The sequence below is a fragment of the Pelophylax lessonae genome (genome assembly GCF_965119305.1).
Source record: "Pelophylax lessonae genome assembly, chromosome: 3".
In the NCBI taxonomy this organism is placed as follows: domain Eukaryota; kingdom Metazoa; phylum Chordata; class Amphibia; order Anura; family Ranidae; genus Pelophylax; species Pelophylax lessonae.
This window is the reverse complement of record NC_138770.1, coordinates 557,384,620-557,409,315: the sequence shown is the minus strand read 5'-3', so window position 1 is coordinate 557,409,315 and position 24,696 is coordinate 557,384,620. Positions and strand designations below refer to the sequence as shown.

Genomic DNA, 24,696 nt, shown 5'->3' with positions numbered 1-24,696 from the left:
AAAACAGACAACAACTGACGAAAAACAGACAACAACTGACGAAAAACAGACAACAACTGACGAAAAACAGACAACAACTGACGAAAAACAGACAACAACTGACGAAAAACAGACAACAACTGACGAAAAACAGACAACAACTGACGAAAAACAGACAACAACTGACGAAAAACAGACAACAACTGACGAAAAACAGACAACAACTGACGAAAAACAGACAACAACTGACGAAAAACGGATAACAACTGACGAAAAACGGATAACAACTGACGAAAAACGGATAACAACTGACGAAAAACGGATAACAACTGACGAAAAACGGATAACAACTGACGAAAAACGGATAACAACTGACGAAAAACGGATAACAACTGACGAAAAACGGATAACAACTGACGAAAAACGGATAACAACTGACGAAAAACGGATAACAACTGACGAAAAACGGATAACAACTGACGAAAAACGGATAACAACTGACGAAAAACGGATAACAACTGACGAAAAACGGATAACAACTGACGAAAAACGGATAACAACTGACGAAAAACGGATAACAACTGACGAAAAACGGATAACAACTGACGAAAAACGGATAACAACTGACGAAAAACGGACGAAAAACTGATACATTTGACGTGACTGAACTGATGAACTGAACGGACCGTATGTGTGAAAGGGGCCCAAGTCATCATTAACCTTACATTGTTTTTTGGGTGTTGGAAAGTGAAGTTGCTGATCGCTCCAAAACAGAGGATGTTACAGGGGCTGGGTGCCGAGAATGATTCATCTCCTGCTCATCTCTTCTGCTAGCTTGGACATCTAGTCTTGGGACTTCAGGGAGAGATAACAGATGTCCTGATGTAGAGGGGTTGTACTGTGATGTAGAAATTCCTGGTGAAACAGATGGATGTGCCACAGGAGTCAGATCAAAGGGGGAGTGAGTAAATGATCCTGCCACATGTGGCTGATTTTCATTGTGGACTGTAGTCGTTCCTACTGGTGTCAACGTGCTGAAGTTTGTCTCCACCTGTCGAGTGTTAAATAAAATATAAATAAAAGGTTGCTGTGGATTAAAACAAAAAGCAAAAACATCCCAGGAGTCTTCAGGAGGGTTTTCTCAGCTAAGCACTAGTGATGGGCTCAGGCGTGTTTGGATCTTATGCCCCATACACACGTGCAGATTATCTGCAGACTTTTGTCTGCAGACTTACCAAAACCATATAATATGAGGTCAAACCTAAACACTTTCAATTTGTATGCAATCCGGCAGGCCCTTGCACTACATAGAAAAGGTAAATCTGCAGACAAAAGTCTGCAGATAATCTGCACGTGTGTATGGGGCATAAGTCCCAACCCAGCTGAGCAATCCCGCCAGGAAGTCATCACTGCATACAACCACAATCATGACAGTCTTGTCAGGGCACGTGTATGTGCAGCTGTGGGCCAGGAAATGCCTCACTGCCTATGATTGGGCAGTATGCAGTGACAGCTTCTTGTCAGGATTTCCCAGGTTGGTAGGGACTACCATCCGAACACGCATGAGTCCATCCCTACTAAGCAAATCTTTCTACCTGCATGCCTGAGCTAAGGGCAGATAGATTTCAGGAAGCAAATGCTACTTACTCACCTGCCCTTACTCAAGATGACCATGGCCAGAAATGCTAAGGGCATTTTTCAAAGTGATTTCTTGGCAAAATAAAGCATAGAGACATAGGTTGATGGGGGAGTTTGCTTTGAATATTAAAAAATTTAAAAAAAAATGCCCCTTTTACACTTATGCGATCTGAAAGTCACGCGACTTTAAGCAATGCCTGTGTAATCTTGGTCTATGGACCTCAAGTCACACGAAAGTTGGATCAAAGTAGTGCAGGGACTACTTTGAAGTCGCACATATGAACGATGCTCATTTGAAATCATGGGGTACGACTTGTCATGCGACTTTTAAGTCCCAAGTCGCACTAGTGAAAGGGGCCAAATTGTGTTTTTGGTTTGTGGTGCTCAGATGCAGAGTAGCCCCGCTTTATTTTATCTTTTGTTTGTTTTGGATGGAACAGATAAGAGCTCAAACCCCTTATGTTTTTTCCTGCTAACTGGGGCTCCATTGTAGAGATTTCCTCTCACTTTCTGCCCTGCTGTTTTTATAGAAAGGAAGTGGAACTCTCCAAAAGGAACAGACCAAAAAAAAAAAAAGGATTTCTAGTAGAATATGAGAAGGTTAAAAACCCCCGTCAGGGCCAGTTCACACCACATGCAGTCCAGTGCATTTTTTGTTTCTGCATTTAAAATGCATCGAAAATAGATTATATGGTTTCCAATGGCATAGTTCACCAGTTTAGGCAGTTCCAGAAACAAAAAGTAGCACACTGCATTTTTTCTGCACTGGACTGTACTGGAGCGTGGTATAACACATCAAAAAACACACTGGAATGCATCAAAAATGCACCAGGCCCCAGTAAATTAAAAAAAAAAAAGTATCTGGAATGCATCCAGAAACGCATTAAACCCTTAGTTAAAACAGTGTTCCAGCCTCCCCCTCCAAACATTAAAAGTCAGCAGCTACACATACTGTAGCTGCTGACTTTTCATATTAGGACACCCACCTGTCCTGGAGTCGCGCGTTGTCGGCGCCGCCGCCGTTGCCGGTAAGAGAACTCTGCAGTGAGGTCTTATGGCTTCACGGGTGGGTCCCTACTGCGCATGCGCGAAGTGCGCTGTGCATTTAGATTGGCTCTGCAGCCAGGGGAGGAGGGGCCAAACCTCTGAGGGACAGCGCTGCAGTGCTGTCACCCAGAAGTGGGGAAGGAAATAAGTGGAAGTTAAAATTTTGAAGGTATTTCTAAGAGCCTTTCAGGATAGCACCTGGAGAAAGCGCAGCTCCACCCAATTTTCCCAGGTAACACTGCAGCCTTTACATTCCCTCCTCTTCCACCAGGTCTTCAGTTATAGATTAGCCTCTGACTAACACAAAACAACAAACCACAGTAACAGGCTATTTTTTTTTTTTTTTTAAGATAAAACACCCAGGAAGGGTAGTAGCTACTGTCCTGAAAGGCTCTTAGAAATACCATCACTGATAAGTCTAACATTTTCCCAAATCGCCTTTCAGGACAGCACCCGGAGAGGATAACTGGGAAACTTACACTAGGGCGGGACCACTGCCTGCAGCACCTTCCTATCAAAGGCCTAATCTGCAGCTGACAGTAAGTCTAGTCTATAGTGCCAAAGGAAAGTAGAAAAGCTGGACCAGGTAGCTGCCTTGCAGATATGTTCAGGTGAAGCACTGGCCCTTTCAGCCCAGGAAGCTGCCACTGACCTCGTAGAGTGGGCAGCAATACCCTCAGGAGGTTCTTCCCCCCCTGAGCTTCTTTGATTGTTCACTTAAGCCACCTTCCTGTAGTACTTTTGGAGGCTTTTGCTCCTTTGCGGGATCCTGTGAAGATTATGAAGAGTGCGTTTGATTTCCTAAATTCTTTCGTTAAGGATAGATATTGTACTGGGCACCTTCGCACATCTAAAGTATGGAAGGTCTCCTCCTTAGCGTTAGCTGGAGCCAAATAAAAGGTAGGTAGCACCATTTCCTGAGTACGAAGAAAAGATGTAGAAATCTTAGGAAGAAAGGCCGACTCCGTTCTGAGAATTACTGGGTCCAGAAAAATAACTTACGGTAAAAAGGACCTGTGACTGACAAGGCCTGAATTTCTCTGATTCTTCAGGCAGATGTGATCGCTACCAGAAAAATTGTCTTAAGAACTAAATTCTTCAGAGACGCTTCCTCTAAAAGGTTCAAATGGAGTTTTGGTGAATCCTTTTTAGGGTGCTGGCTGCCAGCCCCTTCTCCATTCCTTCATGGAGGCATTCGAAACTTAAATTATATATTTTTAACCTGAAGTTCCTTGAAGGAAAGAACACCAGGAATTATATTTCGTGCACACCTTCATGTAGATAGCCCTGGCCACCTTTTTTCTACTAGAAAGAAGGGTGGTAATAAGCTTCTCTGAAAGACCCCTGGCCCTTAAGAGGTCTTCTTCAGAAACCAAGCTGTCAATTGCAGGCGATCCGACTTCGGATGGTTTAGGGTTCCCTGCCTTAGTAGATCCCTCCTGAGCGGAAGTTTCCAGGGTGGTTTCGTGATTGGATTTAGAAGTGTCGCAAACCACTGCCTTCTTTTGCCAAAAGGGAGTGATCAAGATCAAATGTGTGGATTCTTCCTTGAACTTCCTAAGGACTAGAGGTATCAGCTGGAAGGGGGGGGGGGGGGGAATGTGTAGCACAAGGGGAAGTCCCACGGATGAGCAAGAGCGTCTAGACCCCAGGTCTGATCCCCTCTGTGAAGAGAAAATATTACTGCTTTTGCGTTTTGCTGGTTTGCAAATAGAGCGACCCGAAGATGGCCCCAGACTTCCGCAATCATCAGGAAGACTTCCTGGTTTAGCCTCCATTATGCTTCTACAACCTTTTTTCTGCTTCCAAAACCATTCTCCCCTCATATTACCATATCCTCAGACTGACATTGTTGCTCTTCAAATGCACCCCTTGTGCTCTTCCATTCAGAGTGGGGGCACTCTGATGCAGGAGGTGCGTGTCTGGCCAAATCAACTGGTGAACATATAGGGGAAGAAGGCCGAAAGAAAACGAATGCAGCCACCACATCAATGGATTGGCAAGCTGCAACCAACAAACCAAACAAACTCATCTTTAAATCTATGCTTTGCCCCACATACATACACAAGAGAAGCTTACAGGGGGCTTCTTCTCTTGTGTATGCACAGCTGGAAAAGAAAGGGCAAACCATAAGCTCACTTTAACCACTTACCGTCCAGCCTATTGTCAAATGATGGGTAGGTCATAAGTCATTCAAGGTGGATGTCATATGACATCCTCCTGGGCCAGGCTGATGCAATCTATCAACGACTGTGTCCACCGGTCAGTATACCAGTCCGCTGCCGGTACCATGTGATCGCTGTGACCAATCACAGCAGATCACATGACAATTGTAAACAATGGATGGCTTCCTTTCAAGCCATTCATTGTGTTTAATTGTGCTGCTAGCTGTGATTTGTCACAGTGATCACATGGTACGGACAGGGCCAATTACAGCCCATCTGTACCATGTGAGTAGCTGTGGCCACTCACAGCTAAGAACAATACACACTGAATTAATCAGTTTCATTCAGGAAAATTTTTTTGTCTCTACATTCAGGAAAAATGGTTGAATTTCACTGGTATAAAATCAGAATGTGTGGGAAAAAAAAAACAACACACACACACACACACACACAGTATTGCTCTGGTCACAGTGTGTTAATAGAAAAAAATATGTAATAAAAAAAATAAGAAAATTATTATTATTTATTTTTTTTACATACTGTCACCAGTCAGTGTCTCTGATCATCGCCACACTAGTTATATTGTGACACTATACTGAACTGGAAACAGTATGTGAAAAAAATAAAATTGCGAACAAACAATTTTCTTTTACATTTCTTGTTTACAAAAAATGTGTGACAAATAACTCGCCATGCCTCTTACTAAATACCTTGAACTGTCTATATTAGGAGGGTCTCTCTACTGTCCTGGCCTTTTCAGGGTCTAGAAATGAGAGCTGCGAGTACATCAGGACTTATCAATTTTCAGATAGGATAGATAGGATAGATAGATCGATCGATCTAGACTCTACAAAGGATCTCCAACTTTTCCTACAGACTAAATAATGAACATGGATTTGGGTAATTTTCACTAAAGAAATGTAGCAGAATACAATTTGGCCTAAATGATGAAAGATTTACAAAATTTTATAACAAAACGAAGAAAAAAAAAAAAAAAAAATTGTTTTGCAAAAAATAAAAAATTCTGTGGTGATCAAATACCAGCAAAAGAAAAGTTCTATTTGTGTGAAAAAAAACATTTCATATTAGGTACAGTGTTGCATAACCGTGCAACTGTCAAAGTGTGACTCTGCTGAAAGCTGAAAATTGGCCTGGACAGAAAGACGGTGACAGTGCCCAATATTGAAGTGGTTAAAATCATGTTGTAATACCACTTTTATCCATTAGGTGGCACAGACAGATGTAGCTCCCTGTTGCAGTAACGCAGATGTAGCTGAAATCTCAAGCAAAAAGGGATTTCTTACTGAGTGGAAATTGTTTTGAAGATTATCTGAAAATGTTTAATTACATTGGCACTGAAATTAGAAGCAGAGGTTGGAAGTGCAATAAAGACTTCTCTGTAATTACATGTTTTAGTGATCTGCTTGCCTCATATGGAGTTTTATATACCAGAAAAGGACTCTAGCCACGCAACTTAAAACAGAATCTAACTAAATAATAGGGTTGAAACAGTCAGTTATTGTAGAGGCCATGAAGAATCACACTTACTGCTGCACTGGGCTCAGGGGTAGGGTTGTTTGTGGATGCCTGGACATTTAGCAGGCTACTTAGTTGCTCCATCTTCTGTTTCAACATAAGTTCTTGGAGAGCAGCCTCCTCTTTGACCTTCATGTATTTCTTTTCATCTTCCTCTGTTAATGGATACACAAAAATTAAAAAGTTGAATCTGCGTATATTTTGCCCCATCATTAACGTGCCAATACATTTTTTATATTTATATAAAACCTACATTTTAAATTATGTACCTCATTTTAAATCCAGTGATTTCATCACTGGATCTCTGAGCTTCTCTATGAAATGCAGGAAGATCATGGCTGGTGGGAGGGGCTGGGAGGGTGCTTCTTTACGTAGCTTTTTAAAAATATAACGGCACCACGCCTCTGTGTTCCTCTCAAGAGCCCTGTATCCCAGACCTGATACAAGTAGTTGGCTAGTTCATGGGAGGAGTTATGCAAATATATAAATACTTTGATGGGTGGATATGGCTCTGGGGAAGTGGGTGATTCTAGGGCAGGATGCATTGGAATGCAGACTGCCAAAGATAACACTTGCATTTGATGCTGAGCCTTCATCACTGAAATAACTGAATTTTAATGAAAAGGCAGGCCACCTGAACTAAGGCTGGGGAGGAAAGAGCTAGATGATGCTGGTGTCTTCCAGTCCTGGAATGAGGTGGGCTTCATTTGACTTGCTGCGCTGAGAAAAGCTCAGTATGAAGTAAAACAGTAAGCAGTTTCAGTATGGGAGAGGAGCCTGTACAACGCCCCTTTCTAACCAAAGACACCACAAAGCTCCTAGGTTCCCTCCCTGGTCATCTCTGGCCTCAACTACTGCAACTCCCTCCTCATTGATAACAGAAAGTTTGTTGTAGGCACAAAGGCAGAGTGTAAACGAACCGTGACCCACACTGTGGTTGTGAACTTCCTTCAGTATATGGCTTCCTTCAGTCTTGAATAGATATCAAATATTCCAGCTGCCCCCCATACAAAGCTAGCCGACAACTTAGCTTGTACTGGAACCTTCTCCTTTATTGAACAGCCACAGTTTATATACAGCATGGACATCCCCCTCCTGATAAGATTACCACACACAGGTCAGGGGTTGCCTGATTACATTATCATATGCAGATGAAATTTCATACAGAAATAGAAGTAACCTGAACAAATTATCTAGCCATCTGGACAAAAACAATATGGGAGTTTATTAACAATGGGACAGACAGGCTTAACAGAATACACAGACAATAGAAAGTGACCGCCAGTGACAGATTGTCTGTCTCTGACATGGAGGTACAATACACATTATCAGAAGTGTAAACATAGAACCCATTTGAAGCAATTCCAACCATATTCTCAGTGTCCATTAAGTATCTGTCTTTCACTCCCAGTGACGGTGAGTACCGTCACACAGAGTCTCTCAATGGAGGACAGCTATAAACGCAAATGCAGGTAATTAAAAAATACTGATAATAAATTAAACTAAATGTCCAAAAAAAAAAATCAAAAAACACTGGATAAGGCTAATTTGGGAGCTATAGCTGGCTCTGAAGCACAGGAGAGACAAAAAGAAGCGCCTTTAAGTGTAGTAGGACTGATAGTATTTAATAGAACCCCCCTAAAAGGCAACTCACAGGATAGGAATAAAAACAAGCCTATTAGAATAAGAGGTCTGGGGCGCCAGGTGGAGGAGAAGTCCGCCCAGCCAACCAGGTGGATTTTAGTGCTTGGCCCAGGGATGAGAACAAGGAAGCCAGCTGGTGTCTCTCAAAGCCTCAATGGAATGCAGCGTGGATGCAGGGGGTGATGTCAGAAGGACCAGGATGTAATGCGATGCATTTTAGAGCATGCGCACTCTTTCCTCAAGCTGGCCAGAGAGAGACACCGGCCAGTTTCCTCCTCCTCATCCCGGGGGACACACACTACAATCTACCAGGCGTCGGTGCGGACTTCTTATCCACCTGGCACCCCGAACCTCCTATGATGGGCTTGTTTTTATACCTATACTGTGAATAGCCCTTTGGGGGGTGGTTAAATACTAATCAGTCCTACTACACTTAGTGGCGATTCTCCTCTTTGCTTTGTTAGCCTAGCTATCTCCTCTTCAGCCCGTCGTAACTGCTACTGCCAGGCTCATCCACCTTACCAACCACTCCGTGTCTGCTACCCCTCACTGTCAATCCCTCCACTGGATTCTGTTCACCCAAACTAGCAAAAATCATATACCAACAACTTACAAAGCCACCCACAACTCTGCCCCCAGCAACATCACTAATCTAGTTTCAAAATACCAACAAAATCTTCTTTGATCCTCCCAAGACCTCCTGCTCTCTAGCTCTCGTCACCTCCTCCTAATGCTCGCCTCTCCAGGACTTCTAAGCCTCTCCCATCCTCTGGAACTCCCTACCCCTATCTGTCCGACTATCTCCTACTCTGTTTGCTTTTAGACAATCCCTGAAAACCCTTTTCTTCAGAGATGCCTATCCTACCCACACCTAAAAACTGTACTTTTATTTTCTCCATCAGATCAACCCCTATAGTTATTTCCTTTTGTATCACTTGTGCCTCCCTCCTAGACTGTAAATTCCAAAGGAGCAGGGCCCTCTAAATCTTCCTATATTGAATTGTATCTGTACTGTCTGCCTTCATGTTGTAAACCGCTGCCCAAACTGTTGGCGCTATATAAATCCTGTATAATACATAACTGAGACTAAGAGGTAAGACTAGAGTTCTGCTTTAATCTCATATCAAAAAACAATTATTGCAGGTCCTTGCCTAGCAACTTTGGACAGCTTTAGATGACGGCAAATAGCAAAAAAAAAAAAAAAAAAAAAAAAAAAATTAGATAAACATGTATTTAGCCAACATGGAACTCCAATATTTTTTATTTTTGGACAGTTTGGGGAAGGATAAGTCTCAATGTATGACAAACCAATACAAAAACTTGACAGAGGTGCTAACACCACTATCCAAAACTGGAGATGGACTTTTGCGTTAAGCAACATTAAAGAATTATTTTCATTTCAGATGACAAAAAAAAAAAAAAAAAAAAAAAAAAGTGTGCGAGGTGAACCTGACTGACCTCTGAAAATGCAATACAACACTCCAACGGGCCGGGCCAACATTACCAACTGAAGCTGTGCTCCACCTTTCTCTAGATCAGGCAAAAGAATATTCCTCAAACCTCCCAAATGCCGACTTACCAGGTTGAGCAGAAATTGTGGACAAAGGTATAAGTATGATTATAGGTAAAACTTTTTTTTTTTTCCTTTTACCCCCCATTTTGGATAAATATAAGGGAGTGTTTTAACCCCTGTTGGGTATTTGGTCATCTGCACCCCATTGGGGAGATTTACCTTCACTTCCTGTCCCATAGCCAAAACAGGAAATCCCTGCAAATTAGGGGAATCTCTTAGGGACCCCCAAAACTAATGTCCCCATTGAAAGATTTCCCCTCAATTACTGTTATGGGGACATCTCAAAATGTGGGATTTTTTTTTTTACACTTTGATAATGATAACCAGGACAAATGGTGTGGATTAACCACTCTTACAGGCAGCAGAGATAGCAATAAAAATTGACAGGTGTTCTAATCTCTCTCCGCTCTGTCCAAAAGTAAAAATTAAAAGTTTTGTTTTTAGTTATACTTTAACCCCTTCGCTCCCAATTGTTAAACAAATCTAAATACCTAAGCGCAATTTTGAAAGTTGGACATGCGTTAGTAAAACTTTGTGCATCCAGGTGGATTATACCGCATTTTTTTTTCCCAGAACAAACTGGGCTTTTTGGTGGTAAATGATATCTCCTAATATCCATCCTCTTTTTTTTTTTTTTTTGTAAAAAAATTGGATTCTTAGACTTACCATAAAATCCATTTCTCTGATGTTCATTGACGGACACAGGCAGGCGTTAGACCACAACAAGTGGTCCCTTCATCCGGAGGTGTTTTATCAACTGTGTCTCTGGTGGGGGTCTCAGGTCAACAGAAAGGTGCAAAGTTTTGTGGCTTGGTCAAGGGGTCCTCTGGTGGACACCACAGATGTGTTGGCTGCCCCGTGGGGTCAGTATTGTCTGATTTAAGCCTTCCCTCAAGCTTCTGCTCAGACTTCTACGCAGGCAGAAGGGTTTCCAGTCCTCTTAGTGGCCCTGAACTGACCTCGCTGGGCTTGATTCACCGATCTGGTGCGGCTGGTCACCGACATTTCTTGGCAGCTTCCTCTCAGGGAGGATCTGCTGTCCCAAGGACCGATCTTCCATCCTGTTTTACAGTCGCTGGCTTTGACAGCTTGGCTTTTGAACGCCAGGTGCTGAAGGATAAGGGTTTATCCGAGTCGGTGATTGCTACACTGTTGAAAGCTAGGAAATTTACCATCGTGCGTGGAAGACATACATTCCGTCTCTTGGGGTTCTTCCTCGCTGCTTCTCGGTGGCTCAGATCTTGACCTTCCTTCAATGGGGGGTTGGACGGAAATTGGCCTCGAGTACCATCAAGGACCAGGTTTTGGCTTTGGCGGTCTTCTTCCAACGACCTTTGGCCACACACTCCCTGGTGCGTACCTTTCTTCAGGATGTCCGACATTTGGCTCCTCCAGTGCAGGCTCCGTTGCCACCCTGGGATCTTAATTTGATGTTTCAGCTCTACAGAAGCCTCCCTTTGAAAATATTTGGGAGATACCCTGCTTACGCTGTCCCAGAAGGTGGCCCTTTTAGTGGCTATCACCTCTGCTCGCAAGGTGTCAAAACTAGCGGCATTCTCCTGTCATTCATCTTACCTGGTGATTCACAGGCATAAGGTGTTTTTTTCGCCCCTGTCCGAGGTGGTCTCCAATTCTCATTTGAATGAAGACATTGTGTTGCCTTCCCTGTGTCCAAGGCCTAAACATCCTAAGGAAATTGCCTTGCATGCCTTGGATGTTTGTCCGAGCAATAAGGGTGTACCTGGCAGCTATGCAGTCTTTCAGGAAGCCAGACTCTCTCTTTGGGCTCACGGATGGACATCAAAAAGGGTTGTCTGCTTCCTCTGCGACCATTTCCAGATGGATCAGACAGACGGTGGTTCAGGCCTATTCTATCAGGGGTCAGGTTCCTCCTTTCCCTGTCAAAGCGCACTCTACTAGGGTGCTTAGTGACTCCTGGGCTTTCTGTCATCAGGCGTCAGTGACGCAGGTTTGCAAGGCGGCCACCTGGTCATCGGTGCACACTTTTACAAAGTTCTATAAAGTGGATGTGTTGGCATCTGCGGATGCTTATTTTGGCCGCAAGGTTTTGCAGGCTGCTGTTGAGAGAATCCGATCCTCTTTGAGGGTGTATTTTTTTTTTTTTTTTTTTTCGGTGGGCTCCAGTTTGGTTGAGCTCCTGTTGCCTGGTTGGCTAATGTTTGTGAATTTTTTTTTTCTTTCCACCCCTCATGCTTAATACTGCTTTGGGACGTCCCAATGGATATCAGGAGCTGTGTCCATCAATGAACGAAAGAGAAAATGGGATTTTTGACTCACCATAAAATCCTTTTCCCTGAAATTCATTGACAGACGCAGCACCCGCCCCTCTAATTATGAGTGGGATGGGGCTTTTTTTTCTTCTAAACAATGCTTGCAACAAAACTGAGGGCTATAGCAGTAAAAATCCATTTCTCTGACGTTCATTGACGGACACAGCACCCACCTCTCTGTGGAGTTATATTCTCCTGACTCTGCTTGTAACAAAACTGAGTGGCTATAGCAGAGAGAGAGGGAGTATACCTCCTGGGACTGCTCATGGATGTAGCCAGACTTCTTTTCAGCCTAGTGTCCTTCTCCTGTAGGGGGGGGGGGGGTATAACCCAATGGTTATGAATATCAGGATCTGTGTCCATCAATGATCATCAGAGAAATGGATTTTACGGCAATTAAAAAATCCCATTTTATATCTTTCATTGAAAAAGGTGAGGGTTTTAAATAAATTCTACTGCCCTTGACAATCACAGTTTTCCCTTCACAGGGTTCATACACATTTTCACCAATAAAATTCCATGACTTTTCCATGACTTTTCCATGACTTCACGTAAATATTCATGACCTAATGTTTCATGAAATGTCTATGTATACATGTTAAATAAGAAGAAAATCCATGTCACACCCAGCATATTTTTACTAAAATAAATGACAATCTTTGTAGTGTACAGGGTTTTGTTTCTGGATACAGCGTGACTCAAAATGGTCCCTTGTTTTACAGTGGATGAGATGGAAGCACCGCTGCCGCAGCTGGGAGCCGGTGTCACTTCAGGCGCATGGGTGAAAAAGCCAGCGATCGGATTGGAAGCTGTCAAGCACGCAGCTGCAGACTGGTGCTTTGCACCTTTAGCGTGGCTAGACAACGCTGCCTCTCCCATGTTCGAAATGTCAAACGTTTTACGACACACACTGTACATTTAGCGGACATGATACAGGAGGTGGTCAGAGGCTGCGGACATGATACAGGAGGTGGTCAGAGGCTGCGGACATGATACAGGAGGTGGTCAGAGGCTGCGGACATGATACAGGAGGTGGTCAGAGGCTGCGGACATGATACAGGAGGTGGTCAGAGGCTGCGGACATGATACAAGAGAAGGTTAGAGACTGCAGACATGATAGAAGAGCACAGGGGAAGCAGAGAGCACTGGAGGAGCTGAAGGGCACGGGGGGGGGGGGGGGGAGGACTGGAGAGAATTAAGGGGGGGGGTTTGGAAAGCATTGCAGGGGTTGTTGGAAGGCGGGGGGGGGGGGGAGCATGGAAAACCAGGGGAATGGAGAGCACAGGGGGAGAGGGGGGACTGGAGAGCACTGTCTGGGGGGGGAACTGGAAATCACTGAGGGGGGAGCCAGGGAGCTGGAAAGCACTGGGGGAGCCAGAAAGCATGGGGGGGGGGGGGGGAAAGATGAAAAGCACTGTGGGGAGCTGAAGAGCACCGGGGGGGGGCTAAGGGCACTGGAGGGGGCTAAAGAACACTGGAGGGGGGGCTAAAGAGCACTGGAGGGGGGGCTAAAGAGCACTGGAGGGGGGGCTAAAGAGCACTGGAGGGGGGGCTAAAGAGCACTGAGGGGGGGCTAAAGAGCACTGAGGGGGGGGCTAAAGAGCACTGAGGGGGGGGCTAAAGAGCACTGAGGGGGGGGCTAAAGAGCACTGAGGGGGGGGCTAAAGAGCACTGAGGGGGGGGCTAAAGAGCACTGAGGGGGGGGCTAAAGAGCACTGAGGGGGGGGCTAAAGAGCACTGAGGGGGGGCTAAAGAGCACTGAGGGGGGGCTAAAGAGCACTGAGGGGGGGCTAAAGAGCACTGAGGGGGGGGGGGGGCATTTTTACATTCAGCGTATAGCACTGGTACAGGTAGGTGTCCTTCCGGGTCCGCAGTTTGCCCTTACTGTCAGTCACTGGCCATCAGCAGCCGAGGAAATGACCCAATCAGGTAGCGGGGAGGGCCGGCCGCGGTTTGCCTGGAGACATTGACTGGCTAGCAGCAGCAGTAACAGCCGGGAGATTATCAACCAATGAGGCAGCGGAAGTGTCACTGGAGGGGGGGCCGGCCGCATGAACGTGATGACGTGGGGGTGCGGTTACCGCCCCCTTCCGCGTCATCATCACGTTCATGCGGCCGGCCCGCCCTCCAGTGACGCTTCCGCTGCCTCATTGGTTGATAATCTCCCGGCTGTTACTGCTGCTGCTAGCCAGTCACAGTGTCTCCAGGCAAACCGCGGCCGGCCCTCCCCGCTGCCTGATTGGGTCATCTTTTCGGCTGCTGCTGGCCAATGACAGCACACGCATACCGCGGACCCGGAAGGACGCTAATACAGCAAAATGTAAATATAGTATGTGGCAATATAATTATCATAAAATAATTAAGCATTCGCTCCCCGCTCCTCAACAGTAATTTAATTCCATGACTTTTCCAAAACCTAGTGTGTTTCCTAATTTTCCATCTAAAAATTCCAAAACTTTTCCAGGATTTCCAGGACCGTATGAACCCTGCCTTCATCAAATCAGAGGCCATCACAGTTCAAGTGATCAGAAATCAGGAGTTCTGGGTCCTGATCGTTCGTACAGGGCTCTCCGTGAGACCCCCGTGTCTATGCTGGGAGTGCAATGCAAATATGCAGCCCCACGGAAAACAGCCCAGTCCAGTGGGGCATATTTGCATAAGTTCGGCATGCAGGGGTTACTCTTGGAAAGAACCAGTGCAGCAGGAGTCAGGGGTCAAGGGCTAGGAAGATATTTATCTTTGCGAAGCTGCCTGCCCGCAATCGTTCTGCCAAGAAAAAAAAAAAAAAAATACAAAAGAGATCTCAAACCAGAATCAAATTTTGTATGGAAGTGGAAAAAAGCAAACTGCAGATTACCCCACTGTTGCATCTTTCTGCGCTGTTCACATTTCTTCTGGTAGATAATTGCTCTGAATTCCTCAAGGGACATCTCAGAATCTCCACAGATTAGCTTGTCCTTACAGTACATGGGAACCTGCTTGATTTCTGCTGAAGTTGCAACTGGTGTAGGTACCACAGCCGACTTAGAAATGGTCACCCACTTGTTACTGAAACACAAAAAATATACATTTAAAAAGAGGCTATTCCAGTGATTATACAGATAGTGCTCTAGTTTACTAACCAGAAATGTTTACTTGTGGCTTGCCAAATTTACAGGGGTATTCTCAAATACATGAAGAATTTTGAGAACTAGTAGTTGCACTACCAGGGACTGAAACGCTCCAGGAAAGCGCTTTTCATGCTGATCTAATCAAAATGACCACAGCTGATCACAGTTGAAAGTGGCTTTGTGTGCCATTGAGAAAGTGATTAGCAATAACTGATTGAGTTTCCAAGTCATTTTTAGGAGGAGTGTTCCTTTTTCCAACTCAGCGATTCGGTTTTTGACTTGGTTTTATTTCTTTCGGACATGTTGTCTCTTTCACTTGGAGGTTATAAGTTGCACTGCGTAAAGACAGCTAGATAAAACAAAGACAGTGTCTTCATATTAGGCTACAAAATATGATTTTAAAGGGGGGTAATTCTTTCCTATACACACTGTACAAGGAAGGACCAATGGCCACTGCTTCATACAGGGTGAGGTTAATGAGAGGGAATGCTGACCACTAGCTGGAGACTGGCAGGAGGAGTGACTAGTTTTTTTTCTAAGGATCATACTGCATCAAATATTGCATGCGTCTCCCGACACCTCTAACACAGAGAACCGAGCAATCGAACACCGCAGATTGCTCGGTTCTCACAGCACTGTCAGTCTTCAGGTCACTGCTCTGCCCCCTCTCACTCACTAGAGCGTTGGGCTGTGGAGGGGGCAGGAGCAGGTTCAGCCCCTCAGCAGCTCGCCGAGAGGCTGAGCCGAGTGCCGGTCCAAGCATGTGGGCGGATCCCGGCTCTATTGTCACAATCTTGCCCGAGCCTGGACCGACTGACGTCAGCAGACAGCGGACTTCAGTCTGCTGTCTGATGAAAATGGGTCACAGGAGTGGAAAATGAACAGCACTCCTATGAGCCATAGAAGTACAGCTAAACGAGCTTTGGCTGTACTTCTATATATTTTTTGACCCTTGCCCAGAGTGAGGGTTTAAAACAATTGTCAATGTTTTCGAACACCCTGGTTTTCAGTGGTTTGTGGGCTCTGCAACATATCAGCAATAACATTTGGGCACCTTGGAGTGCCGAGCACATTATATAAAAATTTTTTTTAAAAAATGCATTTTGTCCACCACAGATTAGCATTGAACTACATAACAAATGCAGTCAAAGTGTATGTAAGGAATCTCCACTATATCCTCTCAAAATGAGTGAAGTGTCCTTAAAAAGAAAGATTAGGTTCTTCTTGTACACTGCAGCTCCTATAAAGTGTTATTCGAAGAGATTTCAACATCAGAAAGAAGAAATGAGCACAGCACACTTACACGCCAGATTCATCCTTACTGGGAGGCACTTCAGAATGTTTCACAACTGGAATCTGAATTTCGGCAGAGTTCTAAAACAAACATTTAAAAAAAAAAATTAGAACCACTTAGCGGTGATTAAATTCACTTTAGTTCAAACGTAGCTCATCTTTAATAATTCATATCTGGACTGTTACAAAAGGGGAAAACATAAAAAAAAAAAAAAAATGTTACATTTCATCAATAACTTTGCATGTTATCAAGTCTCCTTTATGTGGTACTGTCTTTTAAAGTAAAAAAAGGAGTTTACCACTTCTGGACCAGAAGGTTTTACCCCCTTAACCACTTCTCGCCCGCCCTATAGGCAATTGACGGCAGGAAGGTAGTTGCACTATCCTGACCCGCCGTCATATGACGGTGTGCAAGATAATGCGCCCTGCGCACCCCCGGGGGGTGCACAGATCGGCGATCGCTGCTGCGGTGTGTCACTCTGTCAAACCGCATCTCCGATCTCGGTAAAGCGCCTACTGACATAGGCTCTTTACCATGTGACCAGCTGTTTCCAATCACAGCTGGTCACATAGTAAATAGGAAGAGCCGTTGATCGGCTTTCCTCAGTTGTGCCTGACAGGCACGAGTAGAGGAGAGCCGATCAGTGGCTCTCCTCACCCCCGGGAGGAGGGGGGGGGGGGGTGGTTCTGTGCTGGTAATCAGAGCATTGATTACAAGTGCAGACCCTTTGGGGTGCCACTAGAGCCACCAGGGATGCCCACCATGACCACCAGGGATGACAATCAGGGCTCAGGGAGCCTGCCAGTTGTGCCCACCCCATCAGTGCGGCCTCATCAGTGCAGGAAAAAAAAAAAAAAAACACGTATTTACAATATTTTATAATAAACCAAAAAATATTTTTTTTTTTCCAAAAACTTTTTGATCTTTTTTTTATTTGTGTAGCAAAAAAGAAAAAAAACTGGCGGTGATCAAATACCACCAAAAGAAAGCTCTATTTGTGGGGAAAAAAATTACATAAATTTGGTTTAGGTACAGAGTTGCATGACCGCGCAATTGTCATTCAAAATGCAACAGCGCTAAAAGCTGAAAATTAGCCTGGGCAGGAAAGGGGTGTAACTGCCCTGTATTGAAGTGGTTAATGACCAGGCCATTCTTTGCGATACGGCACTGCATTACTTTAACTGACAATTTTGCGGTAGTGCGACACTGTACCCAAATAAAATTGATGTCCTTTTGTTCCCACAAATAGAGCTTTCTCTTGGTGGCAGTTGATCACCTTTGCGATTTTTTTTTTTTTTTGCGCTATAAACAAAAAAAAAATAAAAAAAAAATATATATATATATATATATTTCTTTTTTTTACATTCTGCCATAGAACATTCACAATTAAAAAATGTAAAATCTCCCATATCCGACTCTAAGTCGACTCAAAGCTTACAACCATCCACCCTACGCAGAGACGACTCAAGCACCCGGCAGTAACCACCTTTACTCTCAAGTAATGTCGTCCTCACGAGACTCTGGAACTCTCCTAAATACACCCAACCGATTTCTACTCCCTATAGTTGAACCTTCTTCACCCACCATCATGAACAACAACCGGGATATAGACCCAAAGGCCATAAGTTCCTCATCATACCCCTACCGTAGACTTAAATAGCCCTGTATAACAACACTCAAGCCACTGTCTCAAGAACACCTGGAACCCACCACCACCGGTTTGAGACCATGCCAAATTGGAAAACTTCTCCCCCTTAGCTCCCAGGTGATATAATTTATAATATGTATATCTCCGTTACCCAGTTCTAGAGACTAGCATATATTAACTCATAGTTGCTTTGTTGACATTGCTTGCCAAAGTTCCTTTGTATCTCCAGATTACTGCTGTTCTCTGTAGTTTTTATATTTTGAAATGTTCAATAAAACGTTTGAAACTAAAAAATGTAAAATCGTAAATCTAATTTTTTTCATCAATTTAAGGCCAATATGTATTATGCTACATATTTTTTGTCTTTTGTCAAAATGTAAAGTACTAATTTTATTTGGCAACGTGTTTGGTTTGTAGATTTCTGACAAAGATAAAAATAAAAAGGGTTTTGAATTGAAGAAAAACTTTTTTGAATCAGGAAAAAAGTTTCAGAGATCAACAAACCAAACCATACAAGAAAAATAAAAAAAAACACACACACAAGAACATTCCAGAGAATCCATACATGAGGAAATGCAATGTCAAAAAATGGTCACACATGCATACCGTCCTAAGGCATTATGAGCAACACACACAAACAGACCAGTACCTGACATTTAGGCTCAGTAAATGATGTGGGTGTGATCTGATTCATAATCTGGGAATCTCTCAGAGGCTGCACATGGGAATCTATTGGCATAAAAAGAAAGTTAACTGGTCAGATCAGGTCAAACAACCTATAAAAAAAAGCAGTGTATATATATTTGGAGATTAAATAGATAAATACAGGTTCCCTGGGCCTAAAAGATTAAGGCCAAAAATACAGGTGTAGATAGCCCAACACTAGTAAACTGAGCAAGCATTAATAAAGTTTAAGTCTGAAATCTTTGTTGCAGAGGATGCCTAAAATCTGACTTGTATAATACTGCAGACTTCTGGGAAAATCAGTGAGCCAATTACACAAACAAGAAGAGATATTCTGGGAGTGTGTTCCATACACCAAATGTGTACAGAAGGCCTCCAGGTTGCCACATTACATTTTACAAAAAATGTCAGCACTGCAGATTGAAAAAGAAAGGTAATGTTTAATAATAGTCAAATACAAAATGGCATGTGTAGCAATTCTATATGCAATTTTTTTTTCCATGAAAATGCAGTTACCCGACTATTTGGTTTTACCTCGATCAGTTGAAGTCTTCTGAGCTATTCTTATCTGAAATGCTCTGTAAAAGGAAAACGAAAAAAAAAAAAAAAAAAAAAAAGGAAAATTAAATCAGACCTAAAAACGTGGTTGTAAAGGCTGATGGTTTTTTACCTTCACGCATGAAGGTTAAAAAAAAAAATAAACAAAACAAAAAAAAAAAAAAAAACACCTACACTATGCAGCCGCCCCCACCCTAATACTTACCTGAGCCCGATCCAGCAATGTGCATGAGAGCTGCTGCTGTCCCAGCTCTCTGCCTCCCAATTGGCCCAGAGACAGTGGAGGGAGCCAATGGCTCTGGCTGCGGTCAATCACAGCCAGTGAGGAGGGAGTGGGGGTGGGGCCGAGCCCTAACCTGAGTATCTTGTGGACAAAGAGAGGGGCATGGAAGCGAGCGTGCATAAGTGCCCCCCATAGCAAGCGGCTTGCTATGGGGGCACGAGCCAGGAGCGGTTGGAGAACCTAAGAGAAGTGGAGGATTGGAGCTGCTCTGTACAAAACTATTGCACAGAGCAGGCAAGTATAACATTTCTGTAATTAAAGGGGAAGTCCACCCTAACACTAAAATTCGCTACATCTACAGACATTCACAATCATGATTCGCTGTGGAGGCAGGTCCAGAGGAGGCAGCTGACAACAGAAGCCCCATAGTAACTCTATAGGTGACGTCACTTCCCATTAATTTCACAGCCATTGTCGGCTGCGTCCACTGCAGAGCTTCCCACCGCTGGAGACTGGACCGGAGCAGCTTAAGAAAAAAAAAAAAGGTATGTATACTGATTTCTTCTTTACAGGGCTAGATAGGTTAGTCTTAGATCATGGATGCCTGTGGAGGTAACAGTCGTTAAGGCTAAGTTCACATGTAGGCATTTGGGGCGTTTTTCTGCTCTAGAATCAGCTAAAAAAAATGCCCAACATGACAAATCCTATTCATTTCAATGGCCCCTGTTCACATATGAGCGTTTTGACGTTTTTAGCAAAACACCCATTGCTCAAAAGAAGTACTTGAGCTTCTTTTTGAGCAGATTACAGGAGTTTTATTTTTTTCCATTGGTCACTTGTCAACCTAAAAACGCCTGCACAAAAACACCTATAAAACGCCTGAAAAAACGCCCGAAAATAGCAACGCCAAGATGTGAACCTAGCCTTAGTGTTTGGATGCCAAAAGCTAAAACTGATGCACACATTTGTGTGATACAATATCAGGGTAGCATCAGAGTTTGTCCTTAAAGTGATTGTAAAGTCTCTTTTTTTTTTATTAAATAACAATGTTATACTTACCTGCCCTGTGTAATGGTTTTGCACAGAGCAGCAAGGATCCTCCTCTTCTAGGGTCCCTGGCTGCAGCTCCTGGCCTTTCCCTCCTGTTGAGTGCCCCCACAGCAAGCAGCTTGCTATGGGGGCACCCGAGCCAAGCTGCAGCTCCGTGTATCCATTCAGACACGGAGATGTTGTTTGGTCCCCGCCCCCTCTCTCCTGACTGGCTAGCTGAGTTTGATTGACAGCAGCAGACAAATGGCGCCGCTGCTGTGTTTCAGCCAATCAGAAAAGAGTGTCCTGGACGGCTGAGGCATTTGTGGACATTGCTGGATATAGAGGGGGCTGAGGCTAGTTGTCCTGACTGAGCGGTGAACGCCGTGAGCAGCGGACCAATCACGCGTGCCTGCTCACGGCACTCAACGCCAGCTCCAGAGCAGACTGAACATGTCAGGGGAGGGGACGGATGTCAGGCTGTGTTCTTCTACTCACTGTGAGTCCCGACTTCTCTGCCTTCCACACTGTTCTTAACCTGTGATAATTCCGTACACCATCGCTGTTCCGGCGAGGTGACTATCGCTCACGTTCACAGAGCGATGTCGATGTTAAAATCGAATATCGTTCAGCCCTACTTTTCTATCTAGATCAGGGGTGTCAAACTCAACTTCCATCGCGGGCCGCATCAGCATTATGGTTTCCCTCACAAAGGGCCGGTTATATATGTAAAGATTAGATGTCCAGAGCACCCCACGCCCCCCCCCCTTACATCCCAATGCACCCCCTTACCAGAGGGTGGATCTGGGAAGAATTGCAGGGTCTGGAGGAGAACCAGAGAAGGGCTGGAGTCAGCTTCCAGAGTCTGCTGAATGCTGAGACCAAGGGAGGCAGAGACAAGTTGGTGTTGCGGCTGCACAGAGAGGTGCAGGATCTGTAGGAGGAGTTCTGCCCTCCTCTCTGATGCGGACTGCTGAGGAGGGGCAAAGACGAGCCTTTCTGCAGCTGCACAGAGTACTACAGGATCTGGCAAAGGAGTTCTGTCCTCTCTGCTGCCAACTACAGAGAAAAGGTGGGGGCAGAGACAAGGGGGCTGCCACAGCTGCATGAGAGGTGTGAGGGCCACATGAAATGGCCTGGGGGGCCACATTCGGCCCGCGGGCCTTGTGTTTGACACCTGTGATCTATATTCTAATGCAAGCAGCATAAGGATTTAAAATAGTCAATGTTGATTGAGAGATTGAATCTCCGCTTAAAGCTTTGCTGTACTAAAAGCCCAAGATTCGGCCATGACAGGAAGGTTTGTTCAGACCTTGCCATAGTTCCTAACGGGTCTCCAAGTGGCTCTACATGAACAGGTCTTTCATCAAATATAGAGATGCGAACTTGGGCCATTCCAAAAAGGATAATCAAGTCACACTAATGGATCGTACACACACAATCAGAAAATCGTATGAAAAATACTGCGTTCAAAGCAATCATACAATAATCTGACCAATCGTACACAGCTTTCGAGACTAGACATATGCCGGTTTTCGATAATTCGATATATCGCGGTATTGCATAGCCACGGTATTGTTATTGTGGCATTTTTAAAATACCGAGTTTCTCTGTCAAGTCTGCCTGACTTGTGAATTGATACATTTCAGTGAGCTGGATGACTCATTCACTCACACAGCTAACCCTTTCAGCATTAAGTCTCCTAACTATAAACAAAAATGATTACATTTGTATTTTTTCCTTCCCTCTCCCAGGGAGAAAGGAAGTTTAACCTCTTAAACACTGGACCTTTCTCTGACACTTGTTGCTTGCAAGTTAAAATCAGTTTTTTTTTTGCTAGAAAAGTACTTAGAACCCCCAAACATTTTATATATTTTTTTAGCAGAGACCCTACAGAATAAAATGGCGATTGTTGTAATATTTTATGTCACACTGTATTTGCGCAGCAGTCTTTCAAACGCAATTAATAGACTTTAATGAATAAAAAAAAAAAAAAAAACGTAACAGTAAAGTTATCCCAATTTTTTTTTTTGTTACACAGAGAATCGTGAGAGAATCTTTGATCTTTATTCCAAGCTAAAAAATCGTGATTCTCCTTTTGGCCAGAATCGTGCAGCTCTAATATATATATATATACACACACACACACACACGCGCATAGCAGCACACATTACATTATTATACAGCCATCAAGCAGTGTCTGGCCTACCTGGTGATGACTGGTCCTGGCGCTCTGATCCGATGGCCTGGTCTTTAAAGGGGCAAATCCTTGCGATCCAGAAGTGGTTAAACCTGCAGGAGGACCGGTGTTTTTATCTATTAATGACTTTACTATTGCTTTAGACCTGGTTCACATGTATGCGGGTTGGTGGTTCACATGTATGCGGGTTGGCGGTTCACATGTATGCGGGTTGGCGGTTCACATGTATGCGGGTTGGCGGCCCACATTTGCACAGGCATAGCAGCCCATTGATGTGAATGGGCTTGAGCTGCTATGCCTGCGTTTTCAGCTGAAAAAAGGTGCATGCAGAATTTAAAAAAATGCAGTGGCCATGAAATCCATCCTTCTTTTGCACCATGCGACTTACCTGCCGTTGCTGCACACGCAAACTGTTTTTAAATGCCGTGCCCACGTATACAAAAAATGCAGAAAGCTTGCCAGAGCAGGAACTGCAGGTTAGTCGCATGGTGCAAAAGCAGGATGGATTTCAAAGGCCACTGAATTTTAAAAAAAATGCTGCATGCACCTTTTTTCTGCGGAAAATGAGGGCATAGCAGCCCGTTCAAATCAATGGGCTGCTATGCCTGTGCAAATGTGGGCCGCCAACCCGCATACATGTGAACCGCCAACCCGCATACATGCGAACCACCAACCCGCATACATGCGAACCACCAACCCGCATACATGCGAACCACCAACCCGCATACATGCGAACCACCAACCCGCATACATGCGAACCAGGCCTAAAGCAATAGTAAAGTAATTTATAAACAACACCTCCTTCAGGTTTAACCACATCTTGACCACAAGGATTTGCCCTCTTAATGACCAGGCCATCGGATCGGAGCCGAGCGCCAGGACCAGTTATCACCAGTTAGGCCAGACACTGCTTGATGACCTATTTTAGGCCTGGTTCACAGAGTCTGTACTGACTGCCTATATAATAATGTGCATAAGTGAACCAAAGCCCCTAAATTCAGCAATGAAATTGAAGTGAGGTGGAAATTTAATAATTTAAATTTAATAATAGAATACCGTGATAATACCGTATACCGTGGCAAAACCTTAATCAATTAATCGCAGCATGAAAATCTGATACCGTCACAAGCCTATTCGAGACCTAATCATGATAGTTCATCCGAGGGAACAAAACATGAATTTTTCTCGTATGATACCAGACCATACAATTTTCATTTAAATCAGTACAGTTGTCATCCAAAAATACAAAACATTACATCAATTCTGATTATTTTCTTTGTACAAAACTTTCGTAACTTAGGTAACCTCTTCATTTTCGATATGAGACTAGCATGCAAACAATGAACGATCCTTCATCCGATAATCTCAAAGTGTGTACCAGGCATTACTACCATAAGGCAGATATCTAGCGTTCATTATATGGACCATGAAGACGTCAGTGTTCAGCTAAGCTATCCAGAAAGATTCACACACTGACCTGTAGTGATGATCCACAAAGTCTTTAGGCTGTGCCTGGTTTTGAAAAGCTTTATGGTACATGGCACTTGCATTTTGCAGGTCCCCCTTTGCTTCCAGCTGCTGAGCCCAGATTACATGCAGAGCAGCAGAACAGGTACCTATACCTCGGCTGTAAAGATACTCAAAGAACTGAATGGGTTCATCAATGGTTTCAGCCTGGAAAGGAGTGAAAAACAGAGCATGCTATGAGTATACAGACATTCACCCATTTCACTGATCATTCCAAATACAAATACAGAGAAAGCGACTCACAAATCGGATGCAGTATTTCAGGTATCGAACATCATTGCAGTATCTCTTCTCCCCTATAAAGTTCCGCACTAAACGCTCCAACAAACAAAGAACATTACGTTTTTCTTGTGGTGGCAGAGTTTCTTCAGCCCAAAGAACATACCTTGAAGGAGGCAAAAGACATAAGGGTGGCATAAAGGGTAACCATACACATCACAATTTCTGCTCAATCAACCTTAAGGCCCCTTTCACACGAGGCTGAATCTGTCCAAGCGGATCCGGGATCTCTCCACTGATCCCCGCTGTGCAGTCGATAGGTCCACGTCCG

General features: G+C 44.1%; 1 protein-coding gene across 1 annotated transcript in view; it reads right to left on the bottom strand.

Moving 5' to 3' along the window:
* The window catches only part of BUB1 (BUB1 mitotic checkpoint serine/threonine kinase), a gene marked incomplete at its 3' end in the record, with an annotated part of 111,631 nt that overhangs the window by 75,972 nt on the left and 10,963 nt on the right, over positions 1 to 24,696 (bottom strand). Inside the window, exons 3-10 of the mRNA XM_082252468.1 lie at positions 24,390 to 24,531; positions 24,097 to 24,293; positions 19,144 to 19,187; positions 18,575 to 18,654; positions 16,287 to 16,357; positions 14,731 to 14,921; positions 6,378 to 6,520; positions 705 to 1,030 (exon numbers count right to left, since the gene is read on the bottom strand). Of these exons, the coding sequence (XP_082108594.1) occupies positions 705 to 1,030; positions 6,378 to 6,520; positions 14,731 to 14,921; positions 16,287 to 16,357; positions 18,575 to 18,654; positions 19,144 to 19,187; positions 24,097 to 24,293; positions 24,390 to 24,531 (1,194 nt within the window). The remainder of the gene's footprint in view (positions 1 to 704; positions 1,031 to 6,377; positions 6,521 to 14,730; positions 14,922 to 16,286; positions 16,358 to 18,574; positions 18,655 to 19,143; positions 19,188 to 24,096; positions 24,294 to 24,389; positions 24,532 to 24,696) is intronic.